Source organism: Eptatretus burgeri, chromosome 16, assembly GCF_056783735.1.
Source record: "Eptatretus burgeri isolate ZD-2024b chromosome 16, Ebu_testis_v1, whole genome shotgun sequence".
Classification (NCBI taxonomy): Eukaryota; Metazoa; Chordata; class Myxini; order Myxiniformes; family Myxinidae; genus Eptatretus; species Eptatretus burgeri.
The window spans coordinates 66,132,902-66,160,419 of NC_140976.1; the positions used below are offsets into that span (position 1 = coordinate 66,132,902).

At 44.4% G+C, this 27,518-nt stretch overlaps 1 protein-coding gene across 1 annotated transcript in view; it reads left to right on the plus strand.

Moving 5' to 3' along the window:
• Positions 1-27,518, plus strand: part of VPS53 (VPS53 subunit of GARP complex) — a 70,682-nt gene that overhangs the window by 26,629 nt on the left and 16,535 nt on the right. Inside the window, exons 13-20 of the mRNA XM_085859249.1 lie at positions 1,472-1,566; positions 4,535-4,777; positions 5,117-5,264; positions 6,451-6,533; positions 16,845-16,923; positions 17,166-17,314; positions 20,692-20,761; positions 22,133-22,270. Of these exons, the coding sequence (XP_085715375.1) occupies positions 1,472-1,566; positions 4,535-4,777; positions 5,117-5,264; positions 6,451-6,533; positions 16,845-16,923; positions 17,166-17,314; positions 20,692-20,761; positions 22,133-22,270 (1,005 nt within the window). The remainder of the gene's footprint in view (positions 1-1,471; positions 1,567-4,534; positions 4,778-5,116; positions 5,265-6,450; positions 6,534-16,844; positions 16,924-17,165; positions 17,315-20,691; positions 20,762-22,132; positions 22,271-27,518) is intronic.

Here is a 27,518-nt window from a genome sequence, read left to right on the forward strand (position 1 = left end):
TCTAAATATCTCAGGTCGCCCGCATACATGCCTTCCTGCCAAGATGTACCGACATCCCTCCCTCCAAACCATGCCGACGCCTCCTCAATTATTCCATGCCCTTCAGGTTTCCAGGCTAGCTTCACCCACTCGGTGCCTTCCTTATCACGTGGGAGAAGCTCAGTCACCCTCCTGTCCTTCGGCGGTGCACTGACACATTAGGAATGCCGGTTGTTGCCTTGATGTTCCAGCCATTGCTTTGAGGGCAGTTTGGGTTTTTTTTTTCTTTCTTTCTTTCATTTTCTTCAAGCCAAGTGGGAAGCAAATTCCCATGCCGGGGGAAAAGGGCAGCATTCACCCCGCCCCCCCCCCAACCACCCCTCACCCCCTTTCCCTCTCTCTAAACCTTGTGTCTCTTCGTCAATGCTCTGTGCATTCTTTTATATCCTCTCGTGAATGGAATTTCAAGTGTTGGCCGTGCTTATGAACATTCGCAATTTTCTCACTCTCCACTTATCCCGTGAGCAAACCGACAGTTTGCTTTTCATGTTTAAAGTTTCCCTTTGCAAAAAGTCCCAAGCACAGTAGTGCTGCTTATTCGAATGCAGCATTTTGAATCGTTCACCGAAGAGTAAATTTAAGTGAATGGTAAATGTTGGAAACACATTTCGAAGTATAGTGCATGGTATGGTGGTGGTTGTTGTATCATCCTCGGCATCACTTGGTTGCGAAGCCAATGGACTGAAGGTATCTGGCAGCGTTGACCGGGCACTCCTTGCTGTGTGAATGCAGGGCATGTATAGAGTAAGTGAACCGTGATGTATGGGGCGGTGTTGCGGTGTAGTGGACTTTCCGTAAGGTTGATCCTTCGCCGACAGTGTCGGAGAGATGGGTGGTGACCACACGATGGTGCACGGTGTGTCCCATGTCGTTTTATCAGATTGACATATGTGCCGATCTTCGACACCACATGGCATGAGGGAGAGAGAGAGGGGTTGGGGTGGAGGGGTGCGGGACAACACATTTCCTCCCTGCTATATTTATATTTTTATTATCTTTGGTGCACATCGTTGGGCAAATTGTATCCCCCACCCCCTCACTTTCAGCTGTGCGGCAAATCAAACTACCCCTACGTTCAGGCCTCGTTCCAACGTGCCATCAAGTTTCTGAGGTGGTAATAAAATTTGCATTCATTACGCGGTGGCCACACAATCAGAGTTTTAACCACCGTCTGGTCGTTCGACTATTGTGGGATTATATAAGCATGGTGTCGGAGTAGCGCTGGGTCTCGCCTCGGCGAAATGCCCTGTTTGAGTAGGAGTCATGGCGGCGAATTCAAAATAAAACAACAACATTACTTTCCCAATTGCCATCACACATGCCCGTTTGTCACTCGCGATGTGCACTGGTAACTGATGTTGAGGAAAGTAACTGACCAGGGCAAAGTTCACTTTCTGATTTTCGGATTTGTTTTTCCGCCTCGTGTGCACAGGTTCAAAAACCCAAAGCCACCGAGACTCCGTTCCAGGGAATCATTTCCAAGTGCTTCGAACCTCATCTCTCGGTCTACGTCGAATCCCAGGATAGGTACACGAGTATAACGATGCTTTACATCTTGAATTCGGTGAACGCTTGCCAAGTCATTTGTGTTCCCGTTTGTTTGTTATAACATTGTGGTGTATTATCTTCATAACTTTGCATGCAAGAGGTTGTTGTGCGGTTTCTGACTTGGTCGAGTGATTTGTTTTTACCCGATTGGTTGAAGTTTTATTGGAATCTGGCACCTCATGTTTACATCGCTGAACTGTCATTCGAGGTTTCAAATGCAAGTGCTTTGAAATCTGCCAATCTCGATGCTTAGTCGTTCGCTCATCGTCAGGAAGTTCTATTTCTGCGATGACTACTACTTTTGAAGGCCTCAGTTATTCCCATGTTATCGTGGGGTCAGCTGGGGAACATTGTTGGCCAAAGTCCTTCACGAACAGGCTGGCAAGACCTCGGCTGTAATTGAAGGTGGTGAGAATGTTGAATCCGTTCAGTGTGCCGGCGTTAACTCGCCTACTCTTCACAAAACGCACGTGGGATGTCTTAACGTCCACCGAAGACTGGTGTTGGTCGACTCATCTTCTGGCTCAACTTCGTTCCGATGGGGACGGCACGTCACCCCTGAATGAGAAACCCCAGGGTGACCGTTTATAGCTGGGTGGGGACTCAAACCCAGATTAATCGGTTCAAAGGTGGGTTCGCATACCTCCAGATATCCTACGAGTCCCAATCCCCATGAGTGAACCACTGGAAAACCTTTCCACCTGGTTATTCAGTGTCTTCTTCTCTTGTTGTTTGAAAAACGATTCCTCAGTTTTTATGATTAAAAATAAATATGTTTTAAGTATCAATTAGGAAATTAACCCTTTTTCAAGTCCCTTTTATGTGCAGCCTCGATTTAGATAAAGAGCTGAACTGAAAAAAAAACCTTGAATCGAACCTTTATATGTATACATGTATGTAAGTTGGAGACCCCGACCCCAGAATTTACTCGAACACACCCACCACAAATGACAATCATTGCGCGTTGGACATGACCTCGCTGCACGTTCGTGGCCTACGCAGAGTAGTGAAGAGACATTTGTTGTTCTTCCTTGTCCACGAGTGCCTATCGACCGGAATTATCTGTTTCACACAACAAAACATTTTTGATGGAGGATAAGGTCGGTTCTTTCACACGCGTCTTTATCGTCAAATCGTAATACATTGGAATTTGGTTCACCATGTAATGATGACACGCAACTACGCTAATGTGTATGGATGTCTTTGTCCCACATGAGATTTGTGTGCAACCTCTGCTTTGAGACGAACAGCTCGGTGCCCTCTGTAGGTTGGGGCAGGAATTTGTAATTTGTTCAGGGTGCCGGCGATAGGTCACCTACTCTTCGTGAAGGACACCATGGGATCTCTAAAGTCCAACAACTAATGCCGGCGGATGTGGCACCCAGTTTAATGTCCACCCGAGGGACGGCACCCACATTGATCAATAACCCTGCCTGCAAGACACCAGAGTGACAGTTTGTAGCTGGATTTGAACCCAGGCTAGACGGCTTGAAGGTGTGTACACCTCTAGGTCCTCCTGCCAGCCCTGACATCTCTAAGTTTAGAATACACAGATAGGCTAAATAAAATAAACCTCGTCACTGGAACACGCTGCACTGATTCTGTAATTGGTTCACGAAAAAATATTTTCACGAAAAATATAAGTGACCACTATATTCGTTATTGTTGTCTGTCTGTCTATCTGTCTGTCTGTCCCGAGCATAGCTCCGTGGGTTTTCATCCGATCCTGATGAAATTTTGGTGGGAGGTTTATATCATGATCTAGTTGTTTTCCTGAAAATGGGCGTCGTCCGCCCATTATGGGCGGAGCCACGCCCAAAAAACCAAGCTGTTGGGGGGTAGCCGATTTCAATTTGCATCTTCTCCTTGGGGTTTTGTCGAATCTGACAGGGGTTTCAGTATTTGGTTAGCCCAATGGCACCTGCATTGCCCCACGGAGCTCGATTTTTTTTCATTTTCGTCCCAAGGTAAAGGTCACAAGGTCACAAACTTAGAAAATTGCGAATTGTGTTTTTAGGGGGTAGCCAATTTCAATTTGCATCTTCTCCTCGGGGGTTTGTCGAATCTGGCTGGGGTTTCGGTATTTGGTTAGCCCAATGGCACCTGCATAGCCCCACGGAGCTCGATTTTTCATTTTAGTCACAAGGTCATGAACTTAGAAAAGTTCGAATTTTGACATAAAAATCAGACGACCGCCCAAACATTGAGAGCGAGGATGACAATATTTTTTATGCATAATCTTGAGGTCATTCCCCACCTAAAGTCTTCAAACCATTTTGCTCTATCTCGAACACCTTGCCCGTGGTGCCCCTTCAAGTTTGTTTTTCCACTGATTTCAACAAAGTATGGATAATCCGAGGAGTGCGAAATGCCATATAGCCGATATGATGTTATATTGTTCCTGGAATGTTCCAGAGGAAGTTTTGCACCAAAGGTCATAATCCTTGACCTTTGACCTTTAAAGTTCACAAAGGTCAAATTTTCAAAGTTGTGGGAATCGAACCGGGTTTTTGACCTTCTTCGACGAACTAACTCCAATAAGCTATAGCACGTATCCTGTTTCCTTATTTTGATGTCCACAACATTGTTTTGTGACCTTTAAAGGTTATGCAAAGGTCAAATTTTTAAAGTTGTTGAAGAAAACCGGGTTTTTGACATTTTGCAGCTAATAACCTGTCACCCGTACCACATCATGTTGATCATTTTTATAACTTGGTCAAACATTATCACATTGTCTCATCCTTGACTTCTGAAACAATCTACATCGTCAAATACCGCTCGTGAACCATCGTCGTCTTCAGACTTGTCATTAATATTATTATTATTATTATTATTATTATTTTAAAATGAGCTTTCTTTCCAACTGATGAAGCAAATGTTAGATTGTACCGTGCAGCAATTGATATGCTTGTCCCCCTTTCCCTTTCCTGTCTGTGTTCAAACTCAGAAATCTAGCCGAGCTGTTGGAGCGCTTTGCGGCAGACATGAAGGCGCAGTGTCGACCTAAGGCCAGCCTAGATGAGGCAGGGGCCGTCCTTCCCAGCTGTGCGGACCTCTTCATGTACTACAAGAAATGTCTGGTGCAGTGTTCACAGCTCAGCACTGGAGAGTCTCTGCTGGCACTGGCAAAAGTCTTCCAAAAGTACCTCCAGGAATATTCACAGAAGATCTTGGCTGCCAACCTTCCCAAGTGAGTTTTGGCCGATTTTTATCACCTTTGTTGTCAACCGTTGGTCAATGAGTGAGACTGGCGGAATATCCACAAGGCTTTTTGGGTGATTGAAAAGTCTCTTAAAATGCAACACAATTGTAAATGCTTCCCAAGAAACGTGAGCGATAGTAGAGTTTGCGTCTTGGACTCTCAACTTGCGAATTGATGTGGAAAAGCTGGAAAACAATCCAAAGTGTTTGTTCGATATTTAAGTATCGCGAGTACCTCGACTTTCTGCAGCATCTTTGCTTAATATTGGGTGCAAACTTGCACTACCCCAACTACACTACCCCATCTTCCCTCGTGTGTGCCCCAAAGGGTGCCAAGCAGCGGGGGAGGCCTAACCATCGTGAGCTTGCTCAAAGAAAAAGACAGCCTCGAGGTCACGCGATTCACAATGGATGAACTACGTCTCATCTGCGGCACACTGAGCACCGCGGAATATTGCCTCGCTACGACTCAGCAGGTGGTCACCACCTCCGGCACACACCTCACTTTGTTGTACACAACTGGTGTTATTCAAGTGTGAGTGTACCTGTACTGTCACGGGTACACCTGTGTTTTGAGGGTTTCTCCCTCCGCCACCGAAGTTGAAGGAGGTTATGTTTCCTCCCCTTTCTGTCTGTCTGTCCGTTTGCTTGTGTGCAGGATATCTCAAAATGTTGTGGACGGATCCGGATGAAATTTTGTGGACAGGTTCGGTGTGTGACGAGGACGAAGTGATTCGATTTTTGTGAAGATCCGGATCCGACTATTAGAATTTTTCAAGTGATTCTTCACCATTGAGAGATCGGGCGAAACTGATATATAGCGCGATATTTCCAAAGGATGTGGACGGATTTTGATGAAACTTGGTGGACAGGTTGGCTGTGTGGCAAGGATGAATTAATTAGATTTTTGTGAATGTCTGAATCTGGATCCGACAACGAGAATTATTTAATTTTTAAAGCGATTCTGAGAGACAGAGAGAGAGAGAGAGAGAGAGAGAGAGAGAGAGAGAGAGAGAGAGAGAGAGAGAGAGAGAGAGAGAGAGAGAGAGAGAGAGAGAGAGAGAGAGAGAGAGCGGAGAGAGAGAGCGGAGAGAGAGCGCGGAGAGAGAGCGCGGAGAGAGAGCGCGGAGAGAGAGCGCGGAGAGAGAGCGCGGAGAGAGAGCGCGGAGAGAGAGCGCGGAGAGAGAGCGCGGAGAGAGAGAGGAGAGAGAGAGACAGACAGACAGACAGACAGAAACGATGTTTGAAAAAAAAAAAGTAATGGGCCCGATACGTTCTCGTGGATCAGGCATTACGTGGTGGAGGTGTGCGCTCCACCGAGGGCCCTTCTTGTTTTAACTGCTATTAACGGTCACAGTGACAACCCAGCCCTGCTAACATATTTGTTCCGCACTCTATTTAATTCTGCCGCGTGTGTGTGTGTGTGTGTGTGTGTGTGTGTGTGTGTGTGTGTGTGCGTGCGTGCGTGCGTGCGTGCGTGCGTGCGTGCGTGCGTGCGTGCGTGCGTGCGTGCGTGCGTGCGTGCGCGCGCGGGGGTTTTTTTTCCTCGACAGTATAATTCTTCTTCGTCTTCTTTCCTTTTCGTTCAAATGTTTGCTGCCTGTCATATTTGCATCCTCTCGTTTACATCGTGTCACACAAACCCCACTCTCCATGCTGCAGTTAGAGGAAAAATTGAAGGAGAAGGTGGACGACAACTTGATGGAGCAGATCAACTTGGCAGCAGAGATGGACATGTTTGGGATGTGAGTGACACTCGAGAGTGTGCATGGGAGTAGATGACGGATGTGCACATGGATGGTATGACTGTGAATGTGAGTGAAATATCCCGTGGAGGTTAAAGTATGAATGGGCTTTCGTTGCAAAGACGAGGAGTAAACGATAAAACCTTACAATGGATTGGTGTGTGGGTGGAAGGATGCAAGGCTTTGTTTAACTTCGTGCAACCTTATCTTTGTGAAGTTTATCGCCTTCTGTACTTGTGTATATCCGTTTTGGGTTTGATGAGGCCTTGTTTGAACTGCCTTTCATTTTGATGTTGCTCATCAATCTCTTCTTTCTTCTTCTTCTTAAGAAAAAAAAAAAAAACATCTTTGATAAAAGTTCCCATCAGACAAAGTCTGTACAATAGCAGAGCCTTGTAATCTTACCGTGTCAAGATTTTCTATGCTCTGCATACCAGCAACGTGTGTGCAGCATCATGAGGCCATGGCTTAAGCATCTGTCTTGGAATTGTATCCTGCTTCGCTTTGCTTCTTGGTGTCGCACAGCACGCACATTGCCCTAAAATGTCAGCATGTTAAGGTGATTTTGTCTTTCTAATGAAGCATAACCCGGCATCATTAACATTATTTACATTCAGTGCATGGCGGGATCACACGAGAATCGTCAAAAGTACTTCAAGGAGTACGTTGGATTGCACCACCTAGGTCCTGGTGATGAATGTTTTTCCTTGTGGGAACCGTTAGGGTTAGTTAAGAGAAGTGTGTTTAAATCGGGTGTGGTAGAGCCGTGTCGTGCCGTGCCGGGTGGGGTGGGTTTGAGTCATGCCGGGCGGGGTAGAGCTGTGCCGTGCCGTGTGGGGTGGGGTGGGTTAGAGCCGTGTTGGGTGGGTTAGAGCCGTGTTGGGTGGGGTAGAGCCGGGTGGGGTGGGTTAGAGCCGTGTTGGGTGGGGTAGAGCCGGGTGGGGTGGGGTAAGCTGTATCAGGTGTGGTAAAGCTGTGCCGTGTGGGGTAGAGCTGTGCCGTGTCAGGTGGGGTAGAGCCGTGCCGGGTGGGGTAGAGCTGTGCTGTCGGGTGGGGTAGAGCCGTGCCGGGTGGGGTAGAGCTGTGCTGGGTGGGGTGGGGTAAGCTGTGCCGTGTCGGGTGGTGTAGAGCCGTGCCAGGTGGGGTAGAGCTGTGCTGGGTGGGGTGGGGTAAGCTGTGCCGTGTCAGGTGGTGTAGAGCCGTGCCGGGTGGTGTAGAGCCGTGCCGTGCCAGGTGGGGTAGAGCCGTGCCGGGTGGGGTAGAGCCGTGCCGGGTGGGGTGGGGTAAGCTGTATCGGGTGTGGTAAAGCCGTGCCGGGTGGGGTAGAGCTGTGCTGTTGGGTGGGGTGGAGCCGTGTCGGGTGGTGTAGAGCCGTGCCGGGTGGGGTAGAGCTGTGCCGTGCCAGTTGGGTAGAGCTGTGCCGGGTGAGGTCGAGCTGAGTTGGATACAGCCACGTCGAGTCTGGGTAGTTGAGGTATTTGACGATACGTCACAAATCAACATGCACATCGATACAGGCTGAAGAGTTTGCTGCTGGATGACGTCAAATTCTTCAACTTTTGCTTTTGACAGTCCGCACAATCTTATTAACCTTTGACTCTTTGGGATGAAGTGTTCAAAGTTTGAACGACGCCCGACGTTGTGACGAGAACTTAAAAAGAGTTTCGCACTCTCCGAATTCCGGGTTCGTTTGCACCTTTTCCTCACCCTCCTGGTCATTGTCACTTTGTTGACGACGCAACTTACTTTTTCAATCCATCAATTTGGGGATCATTTGCTATTTCCAAAATCAGAGGGATGACCCACAATGGTGCAGAAGCACAGTTCCCAATAATAATTTCTGAGTGAGTACCATTTGGAAATAGATAAATATTTATGCTTTCAGTGTGTGTACAACCTCGAAGCCCTTTGCCGTACGTTTGATGGCAGCAAGACGCGTAGTCGAGTGAACCATGTGCAACAGGTCGATGGTGCAAGGACAGGTGACGTTAAAAAAAAAAAAATTCCGGTGAAGAGTTGATAACTTGTCGACGAACAATCAATAAAGTAGAGGATTTGTGTAATCCACCAATGTTGCGCTGCCAACACTTTGTGTTGAGAGATCTAAAAACTTTGACGTGTTTGTTAAAGTACGAGTGTAAATCATCATCCTTGATACTGTGTTTGTCCAGGGTTTGCGTTTTTGGGGGGTTTTTTTTTTTTCCAACATATCGTGAAGACACTCTGGCCCTTGTTGGTTTGATTTTAGCCCCAAAAAATCTGATTCGGTTGAAAGTGCTTTGTTGCAGGCAAGGCACACAGAAGGTGCTGCTTAGTTAGCACCTGGGTCATGCGATGCTCCACCCCAGCTCGCATCAGGATCATTTAAGATTCGACTACAAAGTACTAACTGCCACCACATGTAGGCCTGATCAGGCGGGCCAAGCAGATTACCTTCCCCGCCCCGAACCCCTTTCCTCTTGCAGGTTATTCAATAGCCGGCTGGGTTTCTTTACTGACGACTCTGCAGAAACAAGGGAATAGTTGAAACGGATGCTTCCAGAAACATACAATCTGAGGTTTTTTTTTTGGTTTTTTTTAAACACTTTGTGCACTCAGTCGGATTTGAACCCATGACCTCTGGGAGGCCAGCCTGTTCCTTGCACTCGGCCGTGACTTCTCCGAGGAACTTTAATATGGGAGGAAGCCATTTGGCTCATCATTCCTGTGTTAAATCAACATCACATTGATTCAATATATCAGTTTATCCACTCAATTGAAATGGGGTTGGGATAGAGGAGTAGGACGTGGCGGGGCACAAGACAACAGTGGGACAGATATCTCTGTGGGAAATCCTCAATAATTTCAAACTTGTACATAAATTACATTGCTTCAAAACCTGTTTGGCGTGCGCAGCTTGTCAGTTTTGGAAAAGGCGAAGTAGCATGAACGTAACATTGTATTCAATTTCATTTTGGCACAGGAAAAGAAGTGATGGTAATGTGCTTGTTGTCTCTTTCCTTCACCGATTTCAAGGCCAGTGATTTATGTTCGGACATTCATCTTTTTTTTTTTTTTTCTTTTTCTTTTTATCCTCTCGATTGGAAAATGGAACATTGAAGGGTCATTTTGTTTTGTGAAGTTTTCCATATTTTGGAGGCTTTCTCAGGCGTTGTTGTGACAGAACGGCCTTGGTTCTCGCCTCCGCGGAGCCCGAGTTCTTTCCTCGCTCTGATTGCTGGCACCAGCCCAAGGCAGCTCCCTCCCGCGGGATTTCGAAGATGCAAGGCCGAATCCCTTACCATTTCCCCCACCCATCTCGGCGGCATCGGTGGCTTGATGCTACTTCTTGGACTCCGGTGTAGCGGAGTGATTGCACGAAGACTATTCAAAAGTGTAAAGTTCCCCGTTTGTACTTTGCACGAATCTACTGCCAGGAGCTGTGTTTGCATTCATTGTCTCTGTGTGTGTGTGTCACGGACTCGCACATTGGGATGCAAACAAAACCAGCATGGCAAACTGCAAGTCTACTTAGCCAACCAAGTAAAAAAAAAAAAAAATAATCCATAAAGCAACCACTCATCGTGTGCGTAACAAGAATGCCAAATTATACATCAACACATGTTGGTTTTAACCTTAAAACATATCGCGGAAACCGTGGCAAGATGAAGTGTCACGAGTGTGACTAAAGTTTTACATTGATGAGAACTTAATTTGAGGTGAACAGAGCGAGTGAGTAGAAAAAAAAAAACCACATCAATAATGACAGAATAGAGAAATTTGAAAGAATTGGAAGAAGGAAAGTGAATGACAGAAATGGAGGCACACCTTCCATGGCAGGTGTTCACATCATCAAGAGAGTAGGTAATTAGAAGGGCACTCTTCGACATCACGACGTCACCAGATATGCCTCCGCCCACATTATTACATCATTCGACAGACTTGGACCGAGTTTGATTTAAATCCCTGAACCCAGACTCAAAATATTAAATCATTCTGGCTGCCAGATTATGCGGCCGATCAGGCTGAAATTTAAAACACTTGTTTTCAATGACTACGAGATCATAACTGTGATGTTTCATGCTGATTGGTGAAGCGGTTCAAGAGAAAACTTTTCAAAGATTTTCGGTCGATCCAATACGGCTACCAGACATTGTGACCTATTAATTACTCGTAAACACTCTGGTATCTACAAGGCTTAGGGAACGTGAGTGAAGTTTCCCCTCGATCTGTCAAGCCGTTCTGGAGATGATGATTTTTTTAAAAAAGATTTGAGGGTAAACCCAATATGGCTGCCAAGTGACCTATCACATGATAGTTGGAAAACTTTTATGTTCTTCATGGATAGGCAATCATACCTGTAAAGTTTCGCCTCGATCTGTTCAGCCGTATCGGAGAAGATTTTTGAAGGTTTTATGTGAAAAAAAAATGGCTGCCAAGCCACATGACCGATGACATCATCAACCCTCCCTCCCCCCAAACAATTCAGCCCTAGATGACCTCAAAAATTTTCATATTGGTCGGATAAAGTGTTCGACATATGCAATTATGACGTCACAACGTAGGACATCAACAACAAAAAAATCACACTTGTTTCCCATGGGGAGTACTTCATATGTTCCAAGTTTCAATTTTTTTTCCATGGAGCAGTTTTTAAGATAGAGGTCCAAAGTCTTTCCTTTTTTTTTTTCCAGCATGGCTGCTGCTCCACGTGACCTATGATGTCATTATCATAAAAACATTCTACATGAACAGTCGCATCTACGGTTAAAATTTCGTGTCAATCAGATAAGCGATTGCAGAAAAAAACAGGATATCAGCATGGATGTACGACATACGTGTGGACGGACAGACAACCCGAAAACATAACGCCACCGGTGACTTCGTCAGTGGAGGCATCAAAATAACGACTGTGAATGAAAGACAAGAGAAAGAGTTTGAGAAGATTGATGGACTGTGTGCTCTGCTTGAAAGCAGATACTTGGCTGCCTGGCAAGGATGATACTCTGGTTTCCCATTGCCTTCCCAGCAGTTTGTCAGGGCAGCAATTTGTAATTTGACCGGGATGCCAATGATAACTCCCCTCTCTTGGCGAAGAACACTTTGGGATCGTTAACATCCACCAACTAATGATAGCAGATGAGACACCCGGCTTTACATCCATTTGAGGGACGGCACAAACATTGATGAATCACCCTTCTTGTGAAGCATCGGGATGGGGCTAATAGCTTGCTCGAGATTCAAACCAATGCCAGATATCTCAGAAGTGAGTGTGGTCCCTCTCGGCCATATTGGCGGCCCCTTGAGAAGATGTATATGGATAGGCAAAGTTTTTCACTGCAATCAAATGGAACAGGAAAGAGGAAATTTAGAAAGAACAAAGAAGGAATGAGTTCTGCATTGAAATGAACGTGAACCAGAAGTGATGGGGTTAATGTTTTTTTTTTTTTCCAACTCTTTATTTTAATATAGGTACTGTGCCATTGAAAACATGCATGTACATTAATGATTCACATGTGCTGAAAACATACATGTACATGCAATTCACATGTAATCATTCATTCCTTTCTGTTCCCATTAAATCTCATCTTCCATGGTTTCACTCTCCCCACACCTCGGTCATCTATCTATCTATATATTACCAAAACTCTCATCTTGTATGTATGTATGTTCCTGAAATACAGCCAAAACGGTACATGATAGCGCAAAAATTTTCGGGCCACCTTACTCACCATTCTCCTGCGGTGTGCAGTATCAAGTTTCATTCAAATCGGGCAATGAAAAAAAATTATTAAAAAAAATCAATTCCCGATTCAGTCAAGTCCTCTTCGGGAGTATTTGATCAATGAAAACATCCTCGGCGGTATAGTTCGCTGGAGCTATCTGTTTTTTTTGTTCTTGAAATGATTTTTTTTTCATCAACCGCTGTCACAAAGGGAACCCAACGGGGTTCACGGGTCGTCTAGTACACTCTATTATTCTCCTCTCATTTTATCCTTTTTTCTCACATTCTTCTGATTCCTATATTTTTGTTAATACAATGTACTGTTTCGCTCCAAGGTGAGGGAGGCCAAAGGCAAATTGGTCCAGAATTATGGAATTAGCCATGTCATGGACCATGGCATGTTGTTGAAACAATTGGATGAATTTGAATAAACATACTAACGTCATATATATACACACACACACACACACACACACACACACACACACACACACACACACACACACACACACACACACACACACACACACACACACACACACACACACACACACACACACACACACACACGTGATATGTTTACTTGTACACAACTTTGTCAGGATGTTATTGATATGTCCCAAATGATCTCTACATATTTTGATGATGATTTGTGTCTATTTACGAGTTGCACCCAACTACCAACTACATTATGATGACAGCACCATACGTACAGTGCCTTCTGAAAGTGTTCACACCTCTCGACTTTGTCGCATTTTGTTGTTGACCTCCGCCATCGAATATGGATGGACGTTACTGTTTTCACCCCTGTCTGTTTGTTTGTTTGTGAACAGTATTACGGAAAAACTCCTGGACGGATTTCGACGCAACTTGGTGGGGGGATTAGGTATGGTCCAAGGATCATACCATTAGATTTTGGACTTGATCCAAAAAAAAAAAACAGAAAATTTTGCAACTTTTTTTTCAAAAAAATTTCGATTTTATTTTTTTTGGCATTTCTACATGCGCGTCGATCTAGTTTAGTTTATTCAATCGTGGTTCAGTAGAGTCTGATCCGTTTTGACCTACAATGAATAGGATATCAGGTTCACTTAAGTGACCCAGCAGTATTTGCGGCGGAGGTTTTGCACTCTGCCAAGTGCTCCCCCTTAGTTTATGTTTTTACCTCTTTCCATCTGTTTGTTTGTTTGTGAACAAAATATCTCAAAACATTGTCGATGGATTTTGACGAAATTTTGTGGAGAGTTTGGGTACGTGACCAGGACGAAATGATTAGATTTTGGTGAAGATCCGAATCGGGATCTGGATCTGAGAATTTTTTGAGTGATTCTTCACCATTGCGAGATCGGGCCCAAAACGACATATAGCACGATATCTCAAAAAGTTATGGACGGTTTCAGACGAAATTTGGTGGGTGAGTGGGTTAGCTGACAAGAACAAACTGATTAAATTTTAGTTCAGGTCCCAAACCAGATCCAGCCTATCAGTGGGATACAAAACATTAACTAATCAGCCTGGCAGAGGTATACTCTCTTCCGAGTGCCGTTCTAGTTAACCTCCACAATCAAAGATGGACAGAGGTTACTGTTTTCACCCCTGTCTGTTTGTTTGTTTGTTTGTTTGTTTGTGAACAGTATGACGGAAAAACTCCTTGACTGATTTTGACGAAACTTGGTGGGGAGATTAGGTATGGTCCATGGGTCATGGCATTAGATTCTGGACTTGGTTCAAAGTCCAATATGGCCGCTATGGTGGCCATTTTGAAAAAATATTAGAATTTTTGTTTTTGCATTTCTACATGTTTTAAGTGATTTCCAACCCCCCATCCCCCCCAAAAAAAATTGTTAGAGAAACAAAAACAGAAAATTTTGCAACTTTTTTTTTCAACAAAATTTATATATATATTTTTTTTTGCATTTCTACATGTTATAAGTGATTTCCAACAAAAAACATGCCAGAATTATAATTGCGGCTGATTTTGGAACTTCAGGTGGATATACCCACGTAAAATCAATTTCTGTCTCAAGGAATCGAGTTATGATGAATGAATTGAGTATGTAAAAGTTAAAAGTAAAAGGGAAAGTTGCAAACTATAACTCTGTGAGCACTGTTGACGTCAAATTGAATGAATAGGATATCAGGTTCACTTGAGTGACCTAGCAGTATTGGCAGCGGAGGTTTTGCACTCTACCGAGTGCTCCCCCTTTAGTTTTCTCTCTTTTCTCTGCAACCGCTTATCCCATTGGCACAAAATTTTCACCATAGATGCGTCTACTCATGTAGAATGTTTTTTATGGTAATTATGACGTCATCGGTCACATGGTGTGGCAGCCATGTTGGAAAAAAGGAAAAACTTTGGACCTCTGTATCTCCGAAACTGGTTCACGGGTAAAATCGAAACTTGGCACATGTGAAGAACTCCCAATGGGAAACAAGTGTGACATGTGGGTGGAGGTTTATCTGTCATCTTCGAAGAGTGCCCTTCTAGTTGAATGATGTAATCCACATTAAATTTGACATGTTGTGATGTGTTGAATTGAATCATCCATTTTATTATTATTATTATTATTATTATTATTATTATTATTATTACACCACCTCTTCCTTCCATTAGTTATCCTCCCCTCTATTTACTTTGAATATCGACGGCCCATCTTGACTCTTTTTCTCAATGTTTGACCACCCCTTCTTTTTCTTTCTTACTGATATTGAGGCTCATGGAAGAGCCGACCTTTCCCATCTCCATCCAGGCACTTCCTTGCAGTCTTTCAAAAGTCCACTCACTGGCCCAAAGTTATAAGCAATCATACATTGCTCCATGTCATCTTTTATTCATTGTTTCTTTCAATTTCTTCATACTTGTCAATTGTTTTCATTGTCTGCTGTCTCCGTTACCAATCGAGGTATTCAAAAGGGAAAAAGAACAAGTATATAATGAAACATCAATGTAGACTATGGTAACCAACTGTGTGTGTCACCCAATATTAGAGGTAAGTACTGCAGGAAGGAAACACAAAGCCTTTGAAGACGATGAAAAAGGATAACCAAACCCTTCGAGTTTTGCAGTACTGTAACTGCTAAGCCATTTTTTCATGCCTCTCCATGACATTGAGGCCTCCCCACGTTATTGCTTTCCATGAATCGTCCTCACTTCTTCGTGATGTCTTGCTCTTCAAAGTTGATTCCTTTATCTTTGTGATGAATAAAACAGACAAGCAAGCAAATGAAGACCGTGTTGGTGGCGGTTAGGGATAGGGCAGACACACATTAAATCTGCCTTTCTGTACCATGACTGACATTGGAAAAGCAAAACAAAAAGTAACTAAGCATCTAAAGGTAGGAGTGTATGCATACACAGGGTTGTTAAAGGAGGAAAAGATTGCTTGCAGCAGCAACAATGCGTGCACCTGTTGGGCACGAGTCCAGAGATCCAGAGCGATGCAACAAACTATCTGTACAAGGTGGGAGCACTGGCACAAAACCGCGTCACTGGAATTTCTGTGGGGGAGGGGGTGGGAGTGTGGACGAAGCCACTTGGAAAATGCTGGACAAGTTGCTATTCCGAAAACAGGAAAAGATGAGGGGACAGCATCTGCAGAGGTTCTGTCAAAAAACAACTACGTGGCAATTCCTCTTCACTATCATGTTCAGATGAGTTTGATCGAAGTGAGTAATATGCTGCACTAGGTCTTTACTCCTCATTACTCTGGCACTGTACATTGTTATTGAAGGGAATGGTCTTCGAGACAATTTTTTTAAAATTTAGTTTATTAGTTTATTTACTAATTTGCCTTCAGTTCATTTAATGTCGTCTTTTGCCCGATCTGCTTTCGCACACTTTGGTTTCTTCACCCTTCCCAACAACACGAGCACACTCTAAACTCGAGCGTTTTAACCTGCTGAGCTCAAATTATGACATACAAGAGAAAACCCGCTTAGGTCGAGTTTCCCTTTAACCGACATTGAACCTTCTCCGTTTACACCACGTGATCCCGAACCCAGCGGGCGATGACTCGATGCACTGTTTCTCAGATCCTTAGACTGGTATAGAAAACGGCGATAGAGTCTGAGGTTGTGCTGCGTACATGCCAATAGTGTGTGGTTATACGTGGTTAGTGGACGTATTCCCATGAAAGGTACTAAACAAGGGCTATTAGAGAAAATGCTAATTACACATGATGGGTGTTGTTGTTTTGTTGTTTGTCAATATTAAACCTTAAAAGATGTTCTTAAATTTTTGTATTTGTAAAATTATAGCACATGTACGAAGCGCATCGTTTTTCGTCTTGATCAGACAAGTCTTCAACAATGATGTTTTTGAAAAAAATACCTCTTTTGAGCTATGTCGGTGGAAAACCTGTGCATCGCACCCCTTGTTTTAATATGTTAACAGTAATTCACTATACATGCACGCAGACAGACATGTTGACACACACAGGCAGACAGACTGGCACGCAGACATGCGCAGGCGGACTCGCACGCAGACATGCGCAGGCGGACTCACACGCAGACATGCTGAGTCTTCCATTTGTTGTCATTGGAAATGTTTCCTATTTTATTTTCTCCTTTGAGCAATTTGTGACATGTGATGTAATCTGTGTGCACAGGGTCATCTCAAGTTGTATTCAATTACTGGTTCAAGACCTGGACTCAGCTTGTGACCCAGCTCTTACCGCAATGACGAAGGTAAGAGGTACTTTGCATATCCCTTTTTATTGAATGCATTTATTTGTTTTGTTACTTTGACTGAACATTTGTACCTTTTTAAGGGTTCTGCTTTTGGATGTACCTAACATACATACATACATACATGCATTGCATACCTACCATGGAATGATTTGCATACAAGACACACATGCCTGCAAGTAAATATGTGTAAGAAATCTGAGATTCTATGGAATGTACGCGACATTATTATCTGTGAGCAGATGCCGTGGCAGAATGTGGAACATGTCGGCGATCAAAGCCCTTACGTCACGTCTATCATCTCCCACGTAAAGCAAAATGTTCCTGTGGTCAGGGATTACCTGGCTTCAGCCAGAAAATATTTCACACAATTCTGCATCAAATTTGCCAAGTGAGTAAGTGCCCGGCTATCCTGAACGATCACAGCGTTTTATGTACATTTTCACAATGAGCACCATTGTTTTTTCAAACCTGCCTATTTAGCACCGTAAAGTTCTGATGAACTTTGGGAGGAGAGTTATGTTTAGATTTGGCTTTTGGGATCTGCACAAATTGACATATCTCAACGCACCTTTGAAGTTCGCACCTTTCCTGGGACCTTTCCTTTCCTGGGACCTTTCGGAAAGGTCCCGGAAAGGTCCCTTTCCTGGGACCAGGAAAGGAAAGGTTCGCACCTTTCCTTTCCTGGGAAACGCACCTTTCCTGGGAAAGTCACATTTCCAACCTCGCCTCAAAAGCCAGTCGCCGACTGGGAATCCTCCGTCGTGCAAAGTCCTTCCTCGGCCCTCTTGAGCTCCTGACTACTTACAAAGCTTTTGTCCGTAGCCTGATGGAGTACTGCTCTCCCCTCTGGGCTGGTGCTCCTGCCTCCCACCTTTCTCGACTTCACGCTGTCGAAACCAGGGCTTTTAAGATCATTGGCATCTCCCGCAATGAAGCTGAGTCTTTGGGCCTCTCACTCAATGACCGCAGGTTGGTCGGTGGTCTTTCTGTCTTCTACCGACTCCTCTCCAGCCTTGCCCCCCCTGCTCTCTCTGCGATTTGTCCCAACCACATTTCCACAGGGCGCTCAAGGTCCGCCAACAACCCCCTTCTGGTAAAACTACCAAAATCACGAATCACTGCTCATCTTCACTCTTTCATTCCTCTTTTTTCCCGCCTTTGGAATAAACTTCCTCACTCTATTCTTTCCCATTCTTCCCTCTAGGCTTTCAAAACAGCTGTTCACCACCACCTCTTATCTTCCCCCATCCAAATCCTCGATCTTTTCTACCCCCGATAATCCACCCAAGCCCACTTCCTTCAATTCTCCTGCTTTCCTTCCTGAAAGTCCCTGTAATGTCCATCTTCTCCTCGCCATGTTCCCCGTCCCATCCCCATCCCTCTCCCTTCCACAGTTCACCTGTGTCTGTTCCCCAATGTTTTGTCCCTTCCACTCCCACCCCTCTTGTCTGTCTCATGCCTCCTTGCTGTGAGTTGTGTGTTAGCTCTCATACGAGCCTCGACCAAGGTATACAAAAAAATAAATAAATAAATAAATAAAAAAAAGTTCGATGTATAGTTGCATCGTGTGTGAGTAAATCCTGCTTGGCCCAGGCTATTGGAACCTCATGGATACCTTGGTTGGTCATGCGGAGACATTAGGGTTGGCTAGATCTGTTTCGTATATCTTTGTTAATTGGCTAAATATTTATTCACCATCAGGCCTTTATCAATGCTCTGTAACCAGTTACTACCGATAAATGTTTTTGGGACATATTAACAGCATTACTGATTTCACAGCAACTTTCGACAAGTACTGGCACGGTCAGGTGAGATCATTTTGTTCTACCTTTTAATTCAAAACCAATTGGTCATTCTACTGTAGTATGTACCTCCAAATTGCGGTTGGGAAGCACTTAATGACAGTTTGCCTTCCGACTGTTTCTTCTGACCGTTGCCAAGATCTTTTGGAAACCCATTTTTAGAGGTTCTTTTGGATCCACTCGACGCGTGCTCTTGCCCCACCGTGCCTGCGTGACTGGCGCACAAGCTACGCCGTTCCCCTGTTGACTGCATTCCTGCTCTCGCTCCTCTTTCCTCCCTGTCGCTCAGCTGTTCACACTCCAGTTGCTTTCTTCTCCGCCAGGATTTCAGAATCCTGTGCATCTCCTCGTCTAACCTCGTGTGCACTAATCGACAAACCTTTCATAGGTTCCCTTCGCCACAACAGCGATATTGATAGATTCTTCATTATACGAGGTTATCACACAGTGATTGAAGGCAGAATGTTGCTTTGCTACTATCGTGTAACTGTGGATTTTTTTCCCCCTTTTACCATTTCCTGGGCCTTACAACATCCATCGAACAAAGCATGCATTTTACGCATTTCTTTCTCCAGCTGTGCCGATGTGGTCTACAGAGCAATTAGGAGTTTGGAAAGATCCAGTTGCCACCATTTTGAGTGTGGTGGTTATTTAGCTGGACATGTTTACTTTGTTGAGCTGTGGAATGCTCTTCCTCCAAAACGATTTTCTTGCACGAAAAATTGGCCATGTTGGTTCATCTCTCTCGACATCCCCAAGTTGGTGGCCTGGTTTTCTTCAACCTGCAAAGCAGCTCACTCGGCTTCATCTTCGGGTTGGGGTTCATGTTCGAAGCTTTTAATTGTTCAGCTGTGCTCAAGTAGCTCGAGCAGCCATTGGTGGCGGATATCAAGAAGGGCCTCAAGGGTCTAGTCCTTTGGCAGTTGTTTATTTTGTTTTATTTTTAGAATTGACTAGTTCCATCCCTGTTGTGCTTTCAGAGCCTTCTACATTATTTCTGAGGGTGGTGGAAGGTGTGTATAAAATGAAGGGAAGGTGTGATGATAGGGGGGAGGAGGGTGTGAGTTATGGAGGTGTGGAAGAGGAGGGGAGAGAAGGGAATATGAACGAGGTGAGGTGAAAATTTCAGGTTTTAAAATGTTGGTCGAATTTGAGATGGCAGAAGCTCACCTGTGTGATCTTTGAGGTTGGTTTTTTTTTTGGTTGCTTTTATGATTTGGTTCCAGTAGGGGGGGCACTGTTATCGAGTGCTTAATTTTTTTTTTCAGAGATTTAAAAGCTGGCTATCCCATCTGCACTCATGTCGACATGATAGATCCCGTTGTAGTCCTTTTGGGTATCATGGCCAGGTGAAACTCTGTAATCACTTGAACGGAATATCAGTATTAACTTAAATTTCAGTAACATCTCGGTCGTTGATGATGACCGGTGGCCCTTCTGTATTTTCACAATATTCAGGCTTGAAAACTTGGGCTAAAACCGAGATTATGTACAAAAAACCCCTTCATTTATTCCACAAATTTCTCGTCCCTTTATTTTGGCGGTGTATTGGCAAGACCGCCGGCTCGATCGCCCCTGAAAATGAAAATAACCCAGCTTACGTACACGAAGCAAAAACATGCCTCCTGCTTATGTGCGCATACAATACTTTGTGGTCATAACAGGTCGGATAATTCAAATTATGAATGTGAGACTTCCGAAGACGTCTGGGTCTTCCCAGAAATCCAAGATGCTGGATGTAACCAACAAACTCTTCAGCCAATGGGTTATAAGGCTTCATACACATGGCAGCTTCATTAGTTTTCAATAAATACGATGTTACACTTCTTGTACTTAAGAATTAACAATGATATAAATGTTATCTAAATCTGAAAAGTCTGTCATAAAGTTGCGTTTCTGATGTTTCCTTCCCACTTTCTTCAACCCACCTTCCTCGATATGCCGACTCTCGATTCCTCAAAAGCTCCTTCATCCCCAAGTTTATCAACCACGTGTTCAAGTGCAAGCCCGTCAGCACGGTGGGCGCAGAACAGGTAAAGATCCAGGAATACCTGCCATTTAAAGTGATGCTCTCCTGCCTTTTGCTCAAGGGGGCTGTGGGCCCACTGTGCTGGTTTATCAGTGTTCCAGAGTTTGCTTTGTCACTACAGGAGAGAGAGAGAGAGAGAGAGAGAGAGAGAGAGAGAGAGAGAGAGAGAGAGAGAGAGAGAGAGAGAGAGCAAGGTCAGACGCCTTTTAAAATGGACATCCTGCGACTTCCTGGCCAATTGTTTAACCCCCGCATCCTTTTCAGCATCATTTTCAGCTCCATCACGGCACGCCTCCTGTTTTCCTCGCTTTCATTCGGTTATGAATTTGTCGATGTTTCGAATCGAGAGATGAGTTTTGCAATCGATCAAACCAAGATTGTGTTTCAAACGGAAGAAAACATTGTCGTCGTCATTCGATCAATCGATATTTATTTCCTTCTTCGAATACAAGACAAACCGTTAACCGAAGGCAGCGTCATTCCCGATAAGCAATTGCAAGGGTGGTTCAACCTTGACCCGGTGACCTGAATTTTCGATTCTAAAAGACAGTGTGGCAAATGTAGATTGATTTTTTTTAAATAATTTGGCGTTGCAGTGTTGGTAGACAATACCCATGGCCAAATGTTTGCTTTCATAATCCACGTGCTGAAAAATGGGGGGGGGGGGGTTAAATTTTATACCAAAGGGATACAAAAGCTGGGACTTGTGTTCCCAAAGCTGACGAATAACTTAAAAAGTAATACCGTACCAGGTATTGTTATTTAAATATACATGCAAGCCTGTTCAGAAACATAAACCCAGGCCCACGCCAGATTAGAACCACCCGTTGTATTACAAGGGACTTTCTCGCATGATTGTTGAGGGGAGAGAACAAATGTATTGCATGTGTAGATTGGTTTCAAGTGATGTCTGCCTTGTACTTTTTGTTAACCCATGAAAAATATTGATTTACTTGCTATGACCAGTTTTTTTTTTTTTCCTCTAAAAATGAAAGCACCCACACCGTAAGCTGACTGTTGCCGTCACAAGTCCAAATGTTCCGTCGCCACGAGGCCAGCGGATGACGTATGCTTCGCACACAACTTGCTGGAAGTTGTAGCAGTTCACATAGATTCTGAAGAAGTTGTTATTTATGTCTTGCTGTCCCACTTACTCTTAGGAGTTGCTGTCTTAGTGAGAGATCTCTGCCGTGCACTGACTATCTTTGCACTTTCACATGATTTTGTCTTGCTGAAGAATTCCGAAGGCAGAAACATGTGTGTAAGACTGTTTAAAATGCAGGCTTGCACACATACCCCTTGGGGTGGTTGTCTTTGATAAATGGAATGGAAAATGTCACTAATGCTTGTGCATCTGTACGCACCTGTCTCTCAGCTGCTTCTCGATACCCATTCGCTCAAGACTGTGCTTCAAGACCTGCCGTCCATTGGATCGGACGTGGTACGGAAGGCTCCTGCCAGCTACACCAAGATAGTGGTGAAAGGCATGACTCGCGCAGAGATGATTCTCAAGGTAGGCATTGTGGGGAAATTGGAGCCTGTTGGATATGACTTTCCCCCTTGGCAATGACTAAACGAGCCACGATAATGGTGGAGCTGATATTGTTTGGAGAAAGCCCGTGTTTTCGCACAGTTGCGGATTAAAAACAAATTTTATGATTAACAAGTTGGGTCACCTGATCAAGAGTGGGTTATCTATTTAGGTCAAGATCGGATTATCTATTTAGTAAAGCATCAATAATATTGCTGTTAGCAAAGATGAAGCCGTAAATACGCAAAGCCATGAAGACGGTGGAAAGGAAGGAAACGTACAAACAGCAGCATCAAGGGACACTTGGGAGGAAGAATGAGCAAGGGGAAGACGCACCAAGAGAAAAAAAAAAAAACGTCTGAGGCCCAAAATGGACGTTTTGCACCTGCAGGAAAAAAAATATATTTGTGAGTGCAACATGGCCATGATGGGCCAAATTGCCTCATTTCCTTGATTGACGTCGTACAGGATGATGCAACCACTCATTAGACTCGGTGTAATCCTTTGGAGACTGAGGACCCGTTGTATGTTAATTTCCATTAAGCATGTGGAAAACAAATATTTGAATGCAATGCGTTTGATTCCCAACAGAGCATCGACCTTGCACCACACAAGCACAGTCCAAACAACACCCTTCTACCTGCCGAGGGAGGAACCAGACGAATGACGCTCAATTGCCCAAAGCGCCGCTATTTCGTGTTTTACATCAATTTGATTGAGAACTGAAAGTTTTTATCGTGACATTGACCTTCAGCATGTGAAAATAATGTGGTCGCAGCAAATTTTGGGGAAATTGGCCCAGGTGTTTGGAAAGGTATAAGGAGCAAACAGACAAACAAACTGGCTCTTATCGATAGATTTTGCAAAATGTTGATGAGGATGGGATTTTTTTTAATGTTGGATGGAGGAGAACAGAGCAAAATTACATTCAAGTCTGGTGAATGATGAATAGCAGGGAAGGCAATACTCCCCCCACCTCCATGGCTCTTAACAGATAACAGATGTCACATTCTTCCTGTGGTGATGTTGATGCCAGTTAAAAGTTGCTCAAAGAAACCATCTGCATATTACTATGCAAAACCAGTGGAACTTTTGACCTTCCTCCCCTCATTCTCCAAGCTTTCCCCTCCCTCCCTTTTGCAGGGATGGCCAGTAATGCAAGGCTGTGTGGGATGAGCCCACCAAACGCTGATTACGCAAATTTTAAATGATATCGATATGCCTCCATCACGGGTCCGACAGGATGGTGCACTTACCTTTGAGCTTTCTCGTCTGGGTCGATACTCGGATAGACTATATACTGTCGTATCACAAAGTGCGTCTTCCCTCGGTGGACGTTGAGCTGGGTGTCTCTTCTGATCGTCTTAATTGGTGGACGTTTGAGGTCCCGTGGTGTATTTTGTGAAACGTAAATGATTTCTCGCTGACGCCCTGAACAAATTCCAAGTTCCTGTTAGAAACCGCCTCAAGGCAAACATCAGTCCTGGCCAGCCGGCTCGAGAAAGACTTTATAAGGTCCCTTAAAGGAATAGCCATGCAAAGGATGCCATTAGGCCCATCAAGCTTGTGTGATGGTTGCCAATGTATGGTTGTTTGTCCATGCTCTATCCTTTTTAAAAGGTGAGCATCAAGTGAGGAAGTAGCCCATACCATTATTAAAGTTTTGGACTCAGCTGGAGTCGGGTTCGAACCACCAACCTCCCAAACTCAGAACGGATGCTCAAACCATTATGTCACTCGGGCCAAAAACTTTCCCTGGCAGACCTCGCACGACACACGAGGGTGGGAGTAATTGGGGGAGGGGTGTCAAATAAGTAGAGGTGCCCTTGCACCCTTCAAACATGTTGGACAGCTTGGACCCTTGATCATTTAGAGCTTGAGACCATTTAGACCCTTTTTATAGGCTTGAGAAATTTGACCATTTTGACCCCTTAGACCCAAAGTACGATTGGAACTGCACCCATTAGACCTTTAGACCATCTGGATTCTAGAACCTTTTATGCGCACACCACGGAAACGTCTATAGTCTTCTTGCAAAACACAGACTACTTTTTTGCAGCACATAATGCGCAAACTCGACCCCACACAGAGGGTGGGTACTCTACTGATCTATATATACGAACAGAAAAAAGTTCCTGTGCACCACAAAAAATAATTACACAAAATGATACTGACATGTACCCCAGCAATATAATGGTCAACCAGCATGTGCCTTGACATGTTCCCCAGTCTATCCGCGAATATCCGGAACTTGCATGTGCATACGGTGCACTGCACGCACAAATTGCCATGCACGTGTACTGAGCAAATTGCGATGCAACACGATTCGGTGAACCATCCCAGCTGTGAAAAACATTTTGATTGACGTCTAAACGTCGTAAACGTGATGCCATGCCATTCCGAAAACGAACGTCGATGTGCTATTGGCATGCTTAAGACAGGAATGCCACAAAACGTTGTGGTTCAGCGTTTTGGTGTTCATCTAAACACCATAGTCACTCTGCAGACATTGTCAACAAACTAGCAACATCAGAGACCATCCATGTTCTGAGCGACTATGTGTGACGTCACGTCGGCAGGATAATCATATCCGGTTGGTGCGCCTTAGGAATCGATTCCAGACAGCAAGTTTGACAGAAGCATCCCCGGCTTGTGACCAATCGGTGCCGTAACAGTCAGGAATCGGTACATCCAACCACCACGACCAGCAGTGTGCCCAATTTTATTTCCACGTCTTCGACGTGTGCTGAGCTTGGTGTAGACAACGTCTGAGGTTCAGGTGACAAGATTGGGCTGATATCTTCTTCACAGATGAGTCGAGTTTTCATTTTGACAGTAGTGATGGCCATTGTGGCGTTTATCGATGAGAAGGGGATTGGTACGCTGATGTATGTGTTATGCAATGTCCGTCGTTCAGCCGTGGAAGCATGATGGTATGGGGAAGAATCACTGCACATTAAAGAACCCAACTGGAGGTCATTTGTGGCAATGTGACAGGTGTTCAGTGCCATTATGAAGTTCTGTGTCCTCATGTTCTCCCGTTCCTGCAAGTTAATAGACATCACATAACACTTCAACAGGATAATGCACACCCTCACGTCGCACATGTGGTCACCAATTTCAGTGCACAACAGAACATTCCTACACTTCCCTGGCCAGCTGTTTTGCCTGATCTTTCTCCCATAGAACGTGTGGGATGAAATGGAATGACGATTGCTCGGTCATCAAAAGCAGCTGATGACGTTAGCCCAACTGCGGCAGGCCATGGCGTGCACATGAACAATCGCCCACCAGCCTTGCACAAAATACAGTTATAAAACCATTTTATATCAGCCACGCATAAACCATCTCCCACCTGCCGTGCACATGACACAGTTCTAAAACCATGTTCCACCAGACTCGCATAAACCACCCCATGCATGCGCATAAACAATCACCGACCAGCCGTGCATATAACAGTTCTAAAACCTTCTCCCACCAACCGCGCATAAAGCAGCAGTACGTGCGCATAAACCCCCCCCCCCCACCAATGGTCACACAATCCACCCCTCCTCCATCTACCCACAACCCCTACATTCACTACTTATGTGCAGCATGTCCTGGGTGTAATTCTTTCTTCTCATTCTACTGACTTGACCTGCTGGGATTCCTCGCGCTCGTGGACTTTTTGTGCACATTGTTCGATCATGGCTCCGAAGCGTATGAATAATGCAGGAGATGCGTGTGCTCCTAAGAGGCAGGAAAAAAAATCAGGATGACTTTGAGGTGTGCATACTCACCTCAAAGCTGTCTAACCAGGTTTGAATCTCGGCCCAGCTATAAAATGTCATCCTGGTGTTTCGCAGACCGGGTGAATCATCAATGTGTGTGTCGTCCTTCCGATGGACGTTAAACTGGATGTTCCGTCTTCCGCCATTAGTTGAAGGCGTTAAATATCCTGATGGTGTCCTTCACGAAGATTAGGCGAGCTATCGCCGGTACCGTGGCCAAATTACAAATTCCTGCTCGAACTACTGCTGGGAAGGCAATGGCAAACCACCCAGTATAACCCTTGCTCAGAAAGCTGCTTCAGCAGTGAAGACGCTCAGTAACAATTATGGTACATCAAATGTCAAACTAGAACGGGCACTCAGTAGTGCGCATACCTTCGCCAACATTACATTTCGCCCCCCCCCCCAGAAATCGTTGATTGTGAGGGTATTTAATCCCATACCACATCTGCCATCTCATATGTGTTATGATGGCTTAAAAACATTAAATTTCCTGTGTCATATCTTATATCACAAGATTGGGCATTGAATTCACAACATTTTGGCATTGGTTGCATGCAAATTGGATAAAAATCGACCGCACTATGGCAAAATGACGATTTTGACCTTTTCATGACCTCGACCTTGACCTTTGTACTCTTGATTTTGTAATTGGTATTAGAGTGTGGGGAACAGAACAGTCAACATTTTGGTGTTGGTTTAATGCAAATCGGATAAGAATTGACCGTGTTATGACTAAAACCGCACATTTTGCAATGTCATGACCCCGCCTGACCTTTGACTCCCAACCGCTAATGAGGGTTATTACGTCATTGTGTCATGTCACATATCACAAGATGGGGCATTGAATTCTGAACATTTTGGCATTAGTTGCATGCAAATTGGATACAAATTGACCGCGCTATGGTAAAAAGACGATTTTGACCTTTTCATGACCTTGACCTTTGACCCGATCGCTCCCATAATCTAATCAAATGGTCCTCGGATAATAACCAATCATCCCACCCAATTTGCTGCGATTCAGTTCAATATTTTTGGAGTTATGCGAATAACAAACAAACAAACAAACAAACACACATATTCACAAATAAATAAATAAATACACAGCGATCAAAACATAACCTTCGCAATAAAGTTTGCTAAGGTAATAAAAGTAACAACTGAACAAGGAAAGCAAAGCAAAAATAATTTCAAAAGGAAATTAAAGCTGTTTATGAGAGAGAGGAGGAGAGAAGGAGAAGAGGGGTGGGTAGTGAGAGGAGAGGGGAGGAAAGAGAGGATAGGGGATGAAGGGAGAGAGAAGGTAGATAGGTATGGAAAAAGCGGGGTGGGATGGGATGGGGTGGGGGTGTGGAGGGAGGAAAAAGCTTCCTTCTGTATCCATTCTGTCCACCCCTTGTTATTTTAGTATAGATTAAATCCATCTATGTAATTAAATTTAGCTTGTGGTACTTTCTACC